The 15155-nt window shown below is 33.9% G+C and overlaps 1 protein-coding gene across 1 annotated transcript; it reads left to right on the top strand.

Annotated features, from left to right (window-relative positions):
- Positions 1 to 688: 688 nt before the first annotated feature.
- Positions 689 to 14594, top strand: LOAG_17136 (CBR-IGCM-1 protein; the record flags this gene model as incomplete). Its single annotated transcript, XM_020449795.1, has 20 exons — positions 689 to 692; positions 1543 to 1696; positions 2626 to 2810; positions 6521 to 6725; positions 6842 to 6947; positions 8098 to 8233; positions 8411 to 8556; positions 8813 to 8955; positions 9071 to 9176; positions 9463 to 9732; positions 10180 to 10376; positions 10484 to 10703; positions 10977 to 11226; positions 11525 to 11736; positions 12108 to 12350; positions 12688 to 12916; positions 13531 to 13693; positions 13849 to 14004; positions 14081 to 14224; positions 14431 to 14594. 20 exons carry the CDS (start codon positions 689 to 691, stop codon positions 14573 to 14575), a joined length of 3414 nt encoding a protein of 1137 aa, XP_020306638.1. The 3' UTR covers positions 14576 to 14594.
- Positions 14595 to 15155: the final 561 nt, after the last annotated feature.

Below are 15155 nucleotides of genomic sequence, written 5' to 3' on the forward strand. Positions count from 1 at the left end.
TCTTTTTTTATATCCAAAATCTGTCCTTGGGTTACAAAAATTTTTGAAATTTGATCCATTTTTTTATCACTCATGTCATATGTCAATGCTGCAATTTTTTTGCATCCATATGAAACGAACATTCAGTGTAAAAGAAACCACTAGAAACTGTGGAATTTTCAGATTTGCAGATTTCATATTTTTGAATAAGGTTTAGCTGATACGAATATATTATGTGCTATGTTGATTTTAATGTATTCTGCATATACAGTCGAAATGCTTGTAATTTTTCTAAATTAATCAAGATTGAATATTTCTTTCTAACTCACCAAGTATTTGGATCACTATGAGCTAGCAGCATGGAAAGGATTTTAATGAGGCGCTTTGGCTATTCAAATATCTCCTTCTCTAATTACTGCCTTAATATCGCTCAGTGCATTTAATGGATGTATATTAAAGCAATTATAAGCTTCTAATATTGTATTTGCTATGCACCTGTCTCAAAACCGACTTATGTGTGCATTTTAATATCTACGACGAACTTATAATTAAATGCAGATTAAGATTGCTTGAGGCTATGTACGGGTCTTTTCTAGTGCATGATTTACAAAATAAAGCTGGAACTTTTCATAACGATATTGTTCTAATTTTTTTCGTTCTTTTTTTTTACTAAAAAATCCTGATCCTATTATGGTTAGGCGATTATGATATGAGTAGGTAACTTTCTCTTTGTCAATTTAGTAGTAGAATCAGTTCAAAAAAAAAAAAAAAACGAAGAAAATAAAAAACATTCGGAGATCTTGTTCTTGATTGTTTGGGCAAATATGATTTATATCAGGTGGCTAGATTGCTGCCTTATACTTTTCCTTGCGTTTCATTTTTAACTTTTTGTTTTTAATTCATATACCAACTATTTAACCCAGTCATCGGTATCCAGTACATTGCGATATTTTTCGACAGTCATTATAAATCTGAATTAGCATTTCTTTGATCAAAATTTCAGATGTTGTTTCAAAAAATATCATTCATATTTGTTCAATAAAATAGCATTATTTGTCAAAAAACAAGTTTTGAGTAAGTGTCTTATGATTTAGGTTATAAAATCTTTTTTATAGAACATATTGCGGATAACTTCTGACAGTATGTAAACATTGTCATAAAAGGTTATGTTCAATGACAAATCATAACGTGCTATTATCACAGTATTGTTACTTCGTTCAACAAGTGACCTCCAACTGTTTCTTTACCCATTACCCACTATTTACCGAAGTTATAATTTCCATAAGATCACTAATCATCAATAAACCTATTGCACATCCAAACGCTTTCGTTATTGCGTCGTCAAAGATATGACATGAGCATTTTTATTTCTATTTGCATTAAATAGGTGTAATATGCATGATGAAAGAGGGATTTGAATGAGACAATACTAACCGCTTAATACATTTATCTTTTTTCATTATTATTAAAAAGAAAAATTAGATAATCATTTGCAAAAAGTGACAAATCTGCATGTTTTAGTTAATCATTTATCATCTGTAAATTTAAAAAATTTTTCTTCAGAAGATGCTGTGTTTCTGACAAGGCCGAATGCAGAACCGTACTATGTTACGGAAGGACAAGAAGGCCCAGTAATGGAATGCAGCTTTGCTCCTGAATTCCGTAATCGTACTCGATATGAGCCAAGTTGGACAGTTGTAGCTGGTGATTTACCCAGGTTTGCCTGTAAACTTATGTAAATGAAATATTTTGAAACTTTTGTATTCCTTCCTCCAACATTTGCAAAAATTTTTATATTTTTCAAATCACATCTTCGGTAGATTTTTACTTGTAAAGTAGAGAGACTGCTCAATCGTTGGGATAATCTAAATAATCTGTCAACTGCTTGAGGATTTCGTTTCAAATTTAAGCACACGATGCAGGATGATGGAAGAATATTTCCTGTATAGCATATCTGATTGATGCAGGAGCTAGCAGGAAAAACATCGGAAGTGAAATTATGATATATAGGGATTAAATGAAGTGAATTTCTGTTCTGAAATTTAATAAGGTAGTGGTGTAATGACAAAAAATACGAAAAATCACAGCGGGTAAGAGAACTGAGCAATTGCTTCGTAAAGGCATTGCGATTATTTCATTGCGTCGGATTAATTAGCGAGGAAATGGTTTTTTGTTTGAACAATTTTTTTCTTTGCTATAAATAAGCCATACCTTTTCTTACTTGCAATACATAATTTGTGCGTAGATTTCTGATAGTTCATATGATTGAGAAACCGATTTTGAAATTACTTCGAGAAATTAAGGAAGTCTATTTCAGGATTTATTAAAGTATACTTAGTACGGGAGCATTTTGCATCTGTAGCTTCAGAAAAATTAAAAATAGGAAAAAGATTAATAACGAATTCAAAAACCTCATGCGGCCGTGTTTTTTCGTTTTAAAAATTTGCATACCTTTGAAAGATTTAGCTAAAAAAGATTAAATTTCATAATGAAATGTCTCTGTGCTCATTTTATTAAAGTGATAATAATTAAGCTGCCTGGTAATATTCGTTGTAATGTTATTTAAATCCAAATTTCTACTTTTTAACAAGTTGTTTAAAAAATTAATCGAAGTAAAAAATTATGGGAAGACTTTGGATAATTTAGGCATTTAACACGTAATGGAGTGTCATTTTCGAAGCAACATTACGAACTGTTACAAACAAGTGGTGCATATAATTTACAAATTCGGCATGTTGTTTTTCGTCGAGATAATGGGAAATTTTTCTGCACTGTTCTGGACAAAGAATCTGGAGCACAGTATACCGTACAAGCAAATGTCGTCGTCGTTGGTTCGTTTTTGTCCATGATAATTGAATTTTTTTCCAATCTTCTAATTATGATAATTGAAGCTGAAACATGATACTAGTGCAAAAATTAAGACTTTCCCATTACTTGAAATTTTCTTCAACTTTTACAAGCCATAAGTATTGAATGTTAATCGGATCGAAGTTTCCAACTGATTCATGTTACTCTGAAATACTCTGAAATTTTTACTTAATACTAAATTTAGCACCAAAGTTCAATGTGTTTTGTGTAGGTAAAGCGCTTCAAAAGAAAATATCAATGAGATGTCAAACAGTAGTCTTGGTAATAATTTAAGATTTATCAGAAGCGTTACAAGGCTGCACCGATCTTTAAACTAAAACTTGTTACCAGGCCATACATTCATAAGCGCATAGGAGACAAGCAAGCAAGTACGCATTCGTGCATGTTACGTGCATTATTATAGGTGAGTAATATATTGTAGCAGCAAGTGCTTTTTGTGTATTATGAATAAATGACAGGTACATTCAGTGAAGCGAAACAAATTGAGTGCGAATTAAATTTTGAGGTATGAACTACTCCTTCTCTCTGCCTCATCGTCCATTCTTCGAATTGTCTGTAACTCTTCTCGTCACCAATTGCCATATTCCTGGGACAGTTGACTGATGCATGGTTCCTTTATTGTATTCAGTTCTTAGAACTCGCATAACATGCAAAGTAAAATGAATTAACCGTCAAAAGATTTTTACTGGCAGGAAAATATGATTCATCTTATGAATGAATAAGTTCCATTAAAATTAAGTTTGTGTGTTATTAACGGAAGTGCACGTTAGAATTATCATACACAAAGAAATGCCCAGAATAAAATACATTTTCCGAAACTTTCTTTTTTTTTAATTTTAAAAGTCTCAAATATATATTTCAAATCACGAAAATTTTTTTTTGCCCATTAATTTTTGCAGAAAAATGAATTAGAAAGTGAAATAAAGGATATTTAATTCCAAAGCAGAACTAAGCCATAAATCATATAATAAAAGAGATTAGGCTTTTTTGTGACATTTCCATGCAGCATGAAAAAGATAAAAATCTCGTTTATAGAGGAAAATTGCATCAGATAAACAATCTTGATTATCATCATTCACTTTTTTGTTCACTGTTCTTTTTTTTATTAAAAATTAGGTCACAAAATATTTCGAAGTGTGCCGCTAAAATTTAATGCAATAACTAATATAATAATATGATAGTAAGATGGAATTTACTGACAGAATAAAAGTTCAAATGGATACATTTAAATGAGTCGAAATGTTTGATAGTGTATTATCTAGATTCATCATTATTTGCTCTCTTTATATGATTGATGCTGGTAGCGTAAGTTATCTGAATTTGTGGAATTGTAGCATTGAGGATAAAGAAGGTAACATCTTGGCGATAAAGCTAACATCCTTTGAAGAGGTGCTTGATGGGGCTGTTCTATCTGTGACGTGTCAAAGGCCTTTTGAATAACGAAACTTTGTTACGGTACAAAATGAGAAACTCAATATCGCTGACGTAAACAGTTATAGTTGATAGAATTTTAGCTTTTTTCTGGACAGATTTCTATGAAATATCAGAAATTTATGAGATTTTTTAAGGTAAACATGCATTCCTTTCAAATGTTAGCAAATGTTGCTTATTTAATTATGCATATAATATTTCTTTCGATGGGAAAGGATTCGAAAAAAACGATCGTTAAATAATAAGTTGCTGGTTAGTTGTAACTGCGCGAAGTAATATCATGTCCTAATATCATTTCCTCTCGTCGTCATTTTTATTTACTAGCTTGGTTGAATATTTATGCAAAATCCCTAAGTTTTGCAAACATTTATAAGTGTTTGCAAATTGAAATTTTAAGTTGGAACGCACTGCTGACTCCAAGATGCTATAATTTTCGAAGTGTTAAAGTTAAAAGGTGAAATTTAGCCGTAGTGAGACTTCAGAAGTCACAAATAAGCATGTAATCAGTGGAGGTCACTGGTTTACAACCATTCAAAGACGAATGTCGAACCGCAATATTTGTTTGCTAATGGCGCGGCTCGTAGCACCTCGGACATCTGAATTACCCACTGTATATCCATTTTGTCAACATAAAGCCACCCCATTGGGGAAAAGCTGTCTTTATATTTTGCTTATTTCATTTCAACGGGGACCAACAAACCATCTCATTTTATTGAAAAGATTTCGTGAAATTTATGTTTGGTCAGTCTGTTAGGATTAGTGTGAGAAGAAATATATTTGATGTTTCCTAAGTTTGTTCCATTCAATAAAAAGATGTCGGACTAACTCATATGGAACAGTTTTCTAAAAGTTTTTGTTGTGACGCAAATGGAGATAAAGTTACTTTATGCTAGATAGGGAAGATTATTATCGTTGAGGAGAGGTAGGGATTATTTCTCAATTAGTACCATCACTATAACCACAACATTTATGGCTACTTTGCTTACATAGATAAAGCATGTTGTATAAATAACTGGAAATTTATGAAGCACGGCAAAAATTTAAATAATGAAGTGAGGAATTTATAGAGTTGAAATTGTTTACATTCGATGCTTTTCATTGTGATCCTTCTCTTTATCCTTGTTTCTTTTTGAAGATGTCAAAGAAGTTCTTAAAGGTTGTCACCTTTCTATATCTGTGTCATATATCTTTTCAATACGATCATTTGAGTGCGTTCCATTTTATGCAAAAACAGGTGTGCTCATAATGCCAATAAATGTATAGGAAAGCAGACAGGGGAATGTTGAAAAGAGGCTCATTTTCCATAAATAATCGTCTTCAGCTGTTAGGAAGAAAAGGATAAAAGGAGTCTTTCACGGATTGTCCTAAAATGAAATGTAGGAAAGGTGGTATTACAATAAAATATGCCTTACGTCAATCATAGATTTAGCATTATTAAAAGATGAATTTTGAAAAAGTGAAAGTGGAAAGACCGGTTTCTTTAACTTGTCCGATTTAAGAGAGATTTTGAAAGACGGATTAAGAACTAATTTTCCATGTTCTTCGGCCATGAGAAACAAGTTGAAGAAAATATTTTATTAGTTCAAGGGAAAAAGGAGAAATGCCAAATACACTTTGTAAAAAAAAAATGACTGTTTTCTTGGGTATTTTAAAATGTCAACTATCAATTACCGCACATCAGCATCTCATCATTTTTCCAGGAGTTATTTACGCGGCATGCATTGTCTTTTTTGGAATATTTGTGATTCCGGATGCGTCTTTTCAGCTCCCACAGTTTTTATTTTAAAGGACAGGATGCCTTATAAAAATAGTTGGACATTTTAAGGTTATAACTACTGTAGGGAACAAGAACAAGCATATATTGTGACCCAGGTAAGATAGGTGTCTATTGTTAAGCTTTCGCTAACACAGGTAGCACCAAATCTTCATGCTTTTTTGAAAAGAACCTTTTTACAGCTAGTGCAGATCGATACCTTTCATCAGATCAAACTTCCTTTTTTCTAACAAAGATGTCGAGTGACCTTTAACGTATGATAGTAACAATATTAGTTGTACTTGCTTGTCAAGCAGAAATAAGTTCCAGATGTCATCTAATTAGTAGTTAAATTTTATCCATGAATGAGTTACTGAATAAATTTATCAGTTGTGAGTTTATATATCAATCAGTTAACGAGTACAGAGCCTAGGTTAGTATCTAAAAGATGCTTTTTCATTGAAGAAATTTATATTGAAATCATTTTAGTGGAGCCGGAGAAACCAGTAATCACTCGGCAGCCATCCGGAACAATCGAGGAAGGTGAACTGGTAACGATTGAATGCCAAACGACGGGTGGTAATCCACCGCCTTCATTTGTGTGGGTTTTCAGTAATCGCTCTGTGGTACCAGAAGAATGGTATCACGTAAAATCGTCTAGTTCACCCGATCGACCATCCGTATCCATTCTTCAGTAAGTTGCACTTTCCATAATTATTCAAGAATTTTCTAATAGAAATGAATATTTCCTTATTATTGGCGATCTTCATATCTTCGTATCAGATTTGATGGACAAAAATTTAATTGTAGGTGGCGAGTAAATGCAGAGGACAATGAAGCTTATTTGAACTGTCAGATTTGGAATGAAGCACTGCCGAAGGGTGAACATAAAGACGCTAGCACAACTCGCTTAAATGCAAGTTACTTTTTTCTAATTTGAGAAATTATGAATATCTCTAAAAAGAAACAAATTCACTTCATCCATTTAAAGGATACTTCTCTAGAAGTATTAGTTTAGCTTATACCCAATATTAAGCAGCATTTTACAATTACTTTGACTTTCAGTGCAATGCATTTACTGTAATGTAATATGGCCATACCTTTACTGAATTATTTAAGTAATATCCAGATTCAGAGCTGTTTGTTTCCGAGACCTCTACCGCATAAGCTTATCAATTTTACAGGCCGGCTGAATAAATTAGTTGAATTTTGAGAATGACTGTAGTAAGGTAGATGTTGCGATATTTGATCCCATTGTTTGTATCCATTTTGTTAAAAAAGATTGTTAGTAGGAGCAGCAGTAGTGATAATATCTATATCTCATAAACTCTTAAGTGCTGCGTTGGGATCCTTATATTCCAGTTCTAAACTACTTCTCGAAAATTTCTTGGTGGGTAAAACCTCTGTGCAAATGACGCATTCGATCGTAATAATCTGATCGAACTATCAGGGTTGCAATGTCGACATATCCTTAAGGTCAATAACATATATTATGTAACACACTGCTCCCATTTACTTTTCATTTGTGCAATCAAACGACCCTGAAATGATATCATCGCCCGAAGTGACCGTTAATCAATGAGTGTCCGATGCATGATTAATATGAAGCAACAAATATAAATATAAGAAATGAAGGGGGATCAATTTTCAAAATTTCAGTTTTACTGAATAACTATATGCTTTTCTGAACTTTAACGAAAACACAAAGAATTTCGCAATAAAGTTAAGAGGGTTAAGCTATCAGTGGGACTAATTAATTTAGTTGGAAATTAATTCAAATGTTCATTTAAATTAATTTTAAAGTTAATTAAAATGATAACCCCAATCAGCAAACAGACTTAGTTACAGATGGTGCAACTTTAGAATAAATGATTGTAATTTTCAGTAAAGAACTGATTCCATTTTAACTCCATTGATTCTTTTTTTTAATTTGAAAGATTTTCTAGAAAAAAAAAGCAGTTTCGTATTCCACTCAAAAAAAAAAGTTTTTTGAACAAAATAGTCATGCTTACTGTCCAGCTCATTAAAATGAATGCGAGCATTTGATTATCACTGCTGCTGTTAAGGTATTATACGGACCAAAAGTTCACGCTGGTCCAGTGCATGACTACAACGTGGAAGAAGGAGAACGTGTAGAGCTCACATGTTCAGCAAATGGTAATCCTGCTCCGTCACAATTCGAATGGCATCACATCACTAGTGGTAAATTGAATTGGTGTTTTTTTTTTTCGTTTTTGTTCACCACTGATTATAACAATCATTCACATACAGCACTGATTTCTGCCATCGATCACATGAAATGGTGCCAAAATTAGGCTTTTAATATTATTGGGATTATTTGGCGTACTGAACCGTCAAAAATCTTCATTTTAACTTTAGGTGAACGTTTTGCCGGAATAAACTGGCAATTCTTAGCTGAACGAAAGCATAGTGGTGATTTCCGGTGCATGGCAACAAATTCTATGGAAAGTGGTGCCGATAAGTTAACGCTGAATGTTCAGTATGGACCAATCGTCAAAGTTAAAGTGAGTGGTTATAAATGTTTCTGCGCTCACAAATCACGAGGAATGTGCAGCGAATTATCTGGTACTGCAAGTTCTGCACATTGGTTGCAGCCGTTCGCGACTACACGTCGCTATTCAAGAGTTCCTGCAGTACAAAATGTAAAACCATTTTGTTAATGCACCGTTGATCAAGCTTTCGATAGTTCCTGATTTGTTTATTTATTAAATTGTTAATTGTTGTTTGTTGTTCTAAATTGTTGTTTTTTTCTTTTTTAAGGAACGGATAAATCCGGCAGAAGGTGACGCAGTAACATTAGAGTGCGTAGTTGATGCTAATCCACCAGCCAATTCAATTGTTTGGTCTGGACCAAATGGCATTACTTCTGAAGGATCAATCTTCAAAATTGATTCTATACAAAGGTTTACTTTCTGTTCCTCACTTAAAGTGAGAATGTTTGGGAAAAATATGGTTGAATGATTAGTTATAGTAAAGTTATTCAATTTTGAGCAAAATTTATATCATTGTCATGTTTAGAACACATTCTGGCAACTACACCTGCACAGCAATCAATGCGTTAACGGTTCACAGTTCGAAATCGAGATCGGTAACACGGACCGGTCAAGCATTCACTGTTATTGATGTAAAATTTTTTTCCATTTGGCTATTGAAAAAAAGTGTTAACAGAGTAAAAAGAAAAGCTCAAAATACGAATTTGTGAAAATTGAATGAATTTCACTTTTGATTTTTCTTCCGAATTTAATTTTCAATTTTGATGAGTTCTAGCTGTTCCATTGTTTTCCTTGGATGATCAGTTCCTCGAAATTTAAAATTTAAGGTCCAGACTTCTAAATATATTGGGTTTAAAAGCCATAATTTTAATCTTATATTTCTTAGCCTATGTGATGCCAGGTTCTTGAAAGTTACAGGTATTACGCCGGCCAGGAGAAGCACTAATAACGGCTTCCAGTACCATGATTGCAGTTGGGGGTGGAACAACACTGAGGTGTACAGCCGTTGACGTAGGCAGTCCGGAAGCAGAATATCGTTGGTTGACGCCATCCTCTTCTGGCAGTTACGGAGAACAAAAAAGCCCCATTTACATCCTTGAACGTGCTATGTTAAGTGATAATGGTGATTATCGATGTATGCCCTTTAACAGAATCGGTAATGGAGTGGAAGGGGTTTTGACGATACAGGTTGGTGGGATTCAATATGACGAGATTTCAGTGCTTTGAAATCTTGTAGGTCTATAGATTTTTTAGAAAAATGGAATAAACTAAATGAAAAACAGAAACGAAAATTGACGCAAAAGTTTTTAACTTACCAAATATTTCTAGTTTGGATATACCCAAGTTGAAGTTTAGAGTATGTTGACCAAATTCTTGTGAAATAAGCAACTTTTTATAGATTTATATTTTCATAATCACTGATTCGATTGACATGTAAATAGATATTTTTTGGTTGTAGTTCCTCTTAGATACCAAAAAAAACCCTGCAGCATTTAAAAAATACATTGCTTGCTTAATGCATTGCAAAAATACATTAAGCAAAAATACATTGCTTAATGCATTATTCGGACGGTAGTGGACACAGCTAATAGTGCTCTTTCTTAAAATTCAGATCAGAAATATGAAATGATTTAGGTGATTGAACCGTCCAAAATAACTCGCCCACTACCGGAAAGCCTCATTTTCAACGCTGGTGAAACATCCGTCACTTTGAGATGTGAAGCACAGGGCTATCCGGCTCCACAGTTCCAGTGGCTTAAAGATGGACAAGTAATTAACAAACAAGATGGCAGTACTCATTGGTCGATCAGTTCGGAGCAACATCCAAACGAGTCAGCAGATCATATTAATTTGTGACCTGCAATTCATTTCAAAAAATTTGAAGAAATTAATTTAATATAGTAAATCTAAACTGGTAGGCATCATCCATTTATTTCAGCTGTCCAAAAAGTGATTTTTGCTCCATCACGATGATTGCGTTTTTGAATTTCCTACAACCGCTGGGATGGAATGATAAGGGCAATTACTCGTGCAAATTCACCAGTGGTTTACAAAAATTCGTAACCAGTTCGATGGCACTTAGCGTAATACATGGACCTGTAATACTTAACGAACGATATCCAAGCGATGCTTTGGCTGCTGCTGATGTTGGATCTACTGTAAGTCTACAAACTAGGCACGGATCATATTTATAGGGGACTGAAATTTGAAAATTTTGGTTTTAATGTGTTAGCAGGTACATTATGGACATATTCGTTTTAAAGGTAGCTGATAATTTGTTCTGAACTAAAAATAACTGAATAACTACTGATCAGTATGAGGCATAGAGATCCGATTTCTAAGTTCATTGTAATGAAAATATTTATATTGAGATATTTATAGCGCCTCTGAGGAGGAACCGAAAAATACTTGCACTTGAAAAATTTATTTAGGCAAGGATAGTGTGCCATGTATCAGCGCGTCCTGAACCGGAATTTGTGTGGTTCCGAAATGGAAGTGAAGTACGCGATGGGCAATCCCGCTATGTCGTGCGTAACATTCGTCTAAATGATAAAATAGATGAGTTTCAATCCATTCTAGAAATCGCTGATTCGATGATCTACGATCATGGACCATACATTTGTCGAACTAGCAATGGTAACGGTCAGGAGGAGGAACTAGTCTTCAAATTACAGACTAAAAGTAAACTCAATTGAATGAAACTTTCAACATAACTGAATAATTACGTGTTGCGAATAGGATTCATATCTCAAAAAGTTGAAGCTTGTGGGTAAAGTTATCATAAACTTTCATGTGTCGTGTCGATTACTGTTTGAAGAGTGTTACGTAATCCAATATGCTTTTCCTTTAGTGTCCATCATCAGGTACTAGATAGCAGTACACAGCAAAAGATCTGTCATTAGAAGTGAAGCTGACAGAAGTCAAGGAGTTACTAATTACTAATTTGCATCGAGAATAGTGCAACATAATGGTGTTACAGGCAAACCGCAGGCTCCACGTGAACTTCAGTTGATATCTTCATTGCCAACTTCATTGTTTGTTGGTTGGCGGCCAAGTTTTGATGGCGGCGAAGAACAAAACTTCCAGCTCGAATATCGTAAAGTGAATCCAGCAAAAGGGATTCCCGATTCAACGGAACCCGTAGCGATTTACATTGATGGTCGTAACGCATCCTACCTTACTTTATATGAAGTAAAAATACTTTATATTTTGGAAGGTTTAAAATGAAAAATAACTTGATTTATTGTATTTAATCTTAGTAACACAGCACAATCGTAATTTTGGGATGGATTGTTGCAGTTTATATTTAAAAAGAGAAAATTGAGCTAAGTCAGTTTGAGAACTACTAAAGGCTGAAATGGCAGAACTAAATTATACGGACAATAAGATCCATATATCCTTAGTAAAATAAAATTATTGTATATTGTGGGGCTGAGAATTCCACTCACCACTAGACGAGGAGGCGTGGGTTACCGTAGATTTCTGGATTTGTAAAACTGTTGCAATGAGCACCAAACACATTCATAAAATGCAGAAATATTGGGTCAAACAAACTATTTGAGGAAGATGAAACTGGTCATCGGTCAAGGCGAGCTTTCTCTTCCATTGCTTACATGGTTTACAACATCAGTCATTTGAATCCGTTGAGTACGTACTGGTTTCGAGTTCGTGCTCGGAATTTAATAGGTAACAGTGACTGGACTCCGGTCACAACGGCAACCACATCAGATGTACGAGAATGCGCAGCGATACCTCGACCACTGACTCTCTATTATAATAGCGCTCAGCAGAAAATTGATTTTGAGGTAATAATTTTCCAAATTTTCATAAAATTAAAAACTAAAGACTAATTAAAATTGACAATCTATTTTACTCTCATGAATTTCCCTTTTTCAGTGATTTCTATTTCACCCGACCCATACTTATCGTTTTGAAAACAGAGAGAAAAAAAAAGAAATAGTGGAATGTGGATTAACTTACTAAATATTATCTATCAAATGGTAATTTACAATACTGATGACTAAGAGTTATGTTCACATGCTAAAATTGCTTGCTTCATTTGTTGTGCGTTGTAACTAATCATCTTTTCCTCAAAATATAAGTTTAATTTGCACATAGCTCCCAAATCTTTCTTTTTTTCAGATAAAGCAGTTAAATGACGATTTATGTGTTTTGCTATTATTTGCATCAGGAAAAAATGGGCAGGACATTGGAAGTGGAAATGAGGGAAAAGAACTGAGCGCAAACTGGCGTGCCATGGATTGTTTTGATCAAACTCCTATCTATGATGTGCCATCTGCCGATTATTTGAAAGCTCGCTTGTGCCATAAGCTAAATCTTGCTAACTGCTCGGCTGCCTCAGAAATTATCGGTTAGCTTTTTTTCACAATAAATTTGTTTTGGTATAAAGTTTTATGAAAACTAAAAAACTTGAGAGTAATAAAAAGTACTTATTTATCTCTGCTATATGTTAGACGTGCCACATATCTACATATCACGCATTATGAACTTCGAGTAAGATTTACAATATAAGATATCAAGCTATTCTGTCCAGTTTCCCTGCCCATTCTGTCATCAATAGTTCATCTGGTTGGGACACATAACTCTTCTTCCTTTTCAAGTTCTGAAATAATAGGAACATATGATGGCAGAAAATTTCCACTACTAACTTTCGCCGCAATGTGGCTGACTTTGTCTAAAAATGATTTTCTACCTTACTCCGTTTAAATTTACATGTCAACAGAGTATGTGTGGTGAATTGGTTATGTGGCGCCACATGGTGCAGGTATTTCGCGTTCGAACCCGTACTGGGTCAACCTAAACTACTAGCTGCTAATGATGTCCTTGATAGGAAGAGACATAGCTCCTGGGGCTTTGATGGATAACATTGGTGTAAACCTGAAGCAGCGATCCTAACGAAACCTGGGGAGCGTCGATCTCTATTTCCACTTGTAACAAATGGGTTTAATTGTGTGAACTTTTCAGTCTCGTCAACTCTTTTGGCATCTGGATGGATGTACATGATATCGCTAGGCGCTGTGATACTTTTCCTGCTGTTCACACTTTGTTTCATCATCATCTGCTGTCAGATACGGCGAACATTTAACCCTAAGAATAAGAAAGAGAAGAATTTTGTGAATAACGAAAAGTATGACTTATAGCTATGAAGGGCGCTTTGAAATATTTGTGGTTTTCGTTTTAGGTTAATTGTTTCTATGTACACATTTTGGGTTAGGTAAAACTTTAATATGTCTATTTATGATTTTGAAATTGTTACACTTTCGTAAAACGGAATTTTTTCAGAAGGAATGATACTAGTGCACCATTATCGCAGTCAAATACAAAAAATACTTTAATTCACGGGTCTCAAACCGATAGTGGTATTTTCACTCTCGGTTCAACTCCCAATACTAACAAATCAAATGGGCAGTCGACTCAGAGCACTCAAGGATTTTCCACGTAAATTCCATCATTATTTATTTTTTAGGATTCAAGTATGACTAATATGGTATTAACCTCAGAAAAACTGTTTTAGGAGGACTGGTACGGTTACCGACCAGTGGAATACCAACGTAGAACCATTTGCATACAACAATGATCCGTACCTTCAAGAATACAACACACAGTATCAAATTTCCCCTTCTTTACAAGATAACAAATATGATGGTTTTATAGATGGGTAAGTCTGTTTTTTCTTTTCTTTCTTTTTTTTTTCAAGTTTACCTTCTGCTTTATCTCGTTAACTTGATTTCGATACAAATAACTATGTTAGCTATTTGCACGGTAGTTTTTGAAGTACAATGCACCTAAATTCCTTCAGTCCATTGAAATCATGGTAAATACTTTCTCCGAAATAATTTTTTGTGTCAAAACATATCATTTCAGGTTTCCCTCAAATGATCAGGAGTTAAATGAGCATCGAAATAGTATAGATGGTCCCTCAACAATAATACATGATGACCAGGATAGCGACGAGACATCTTATACAACGAACGGTACCAGGAGAGTCATGCGAGAGATCATTGTATAATAATGGGTACAGTAATTACTGATATTATTGGAAAAAAAAGAAAAAAGATTTCACAGGCCATAGCAGTTGCTCAGATATTAAAGTTGTATCAGATGGTTCATTTAAGACCACTAAACATCTTTGCGGTAGCTGCCTTTAATAGATACATCTGTGATTGTTTCACTCTGTTTGTATATAATCATTTATGTTCGTTTACGGGTGCTTATTGCCTGTATCTCTTCGTCAGAATATTCGTCTCATCGAATGTTTGTCGTTGGATCATGTTGTTTGTTATTAGATTATCATCTGTAAAGATTCGGCTTGGATGACTGTACCATAAATATGTTATGGTGGAAAAATTTTGAATATCTGTAATTTCCGGTGAGACTAAGAATTTTCTCCACTATTACGGTTGTGACGAATAATAAAAATTACTATTGGGAGATTTCGTAGACTCTAATTTTGTTACCGTTTATTAAACTTAACAGTTGCTGATTTATAGATTACTGTTCCAACCTTGTTTTCCCTTTATGTCGAAGTATATATATATATATATATATATATATATATATATATATATNNNTATATATATATATATATA

The sequence above is a fragment of the Loa loa genome (assembly GCF_000183805.2).
Source record: "Loa loa unplaced genomic scaffold supercont3.43, whole genome shotgun sequence".
Lineage (NCBI taxonomy): Eukaryota > Metazoa > Nematoda > Chromadorea > Rhabditida > Onchocercidae > Loa > Loa loa.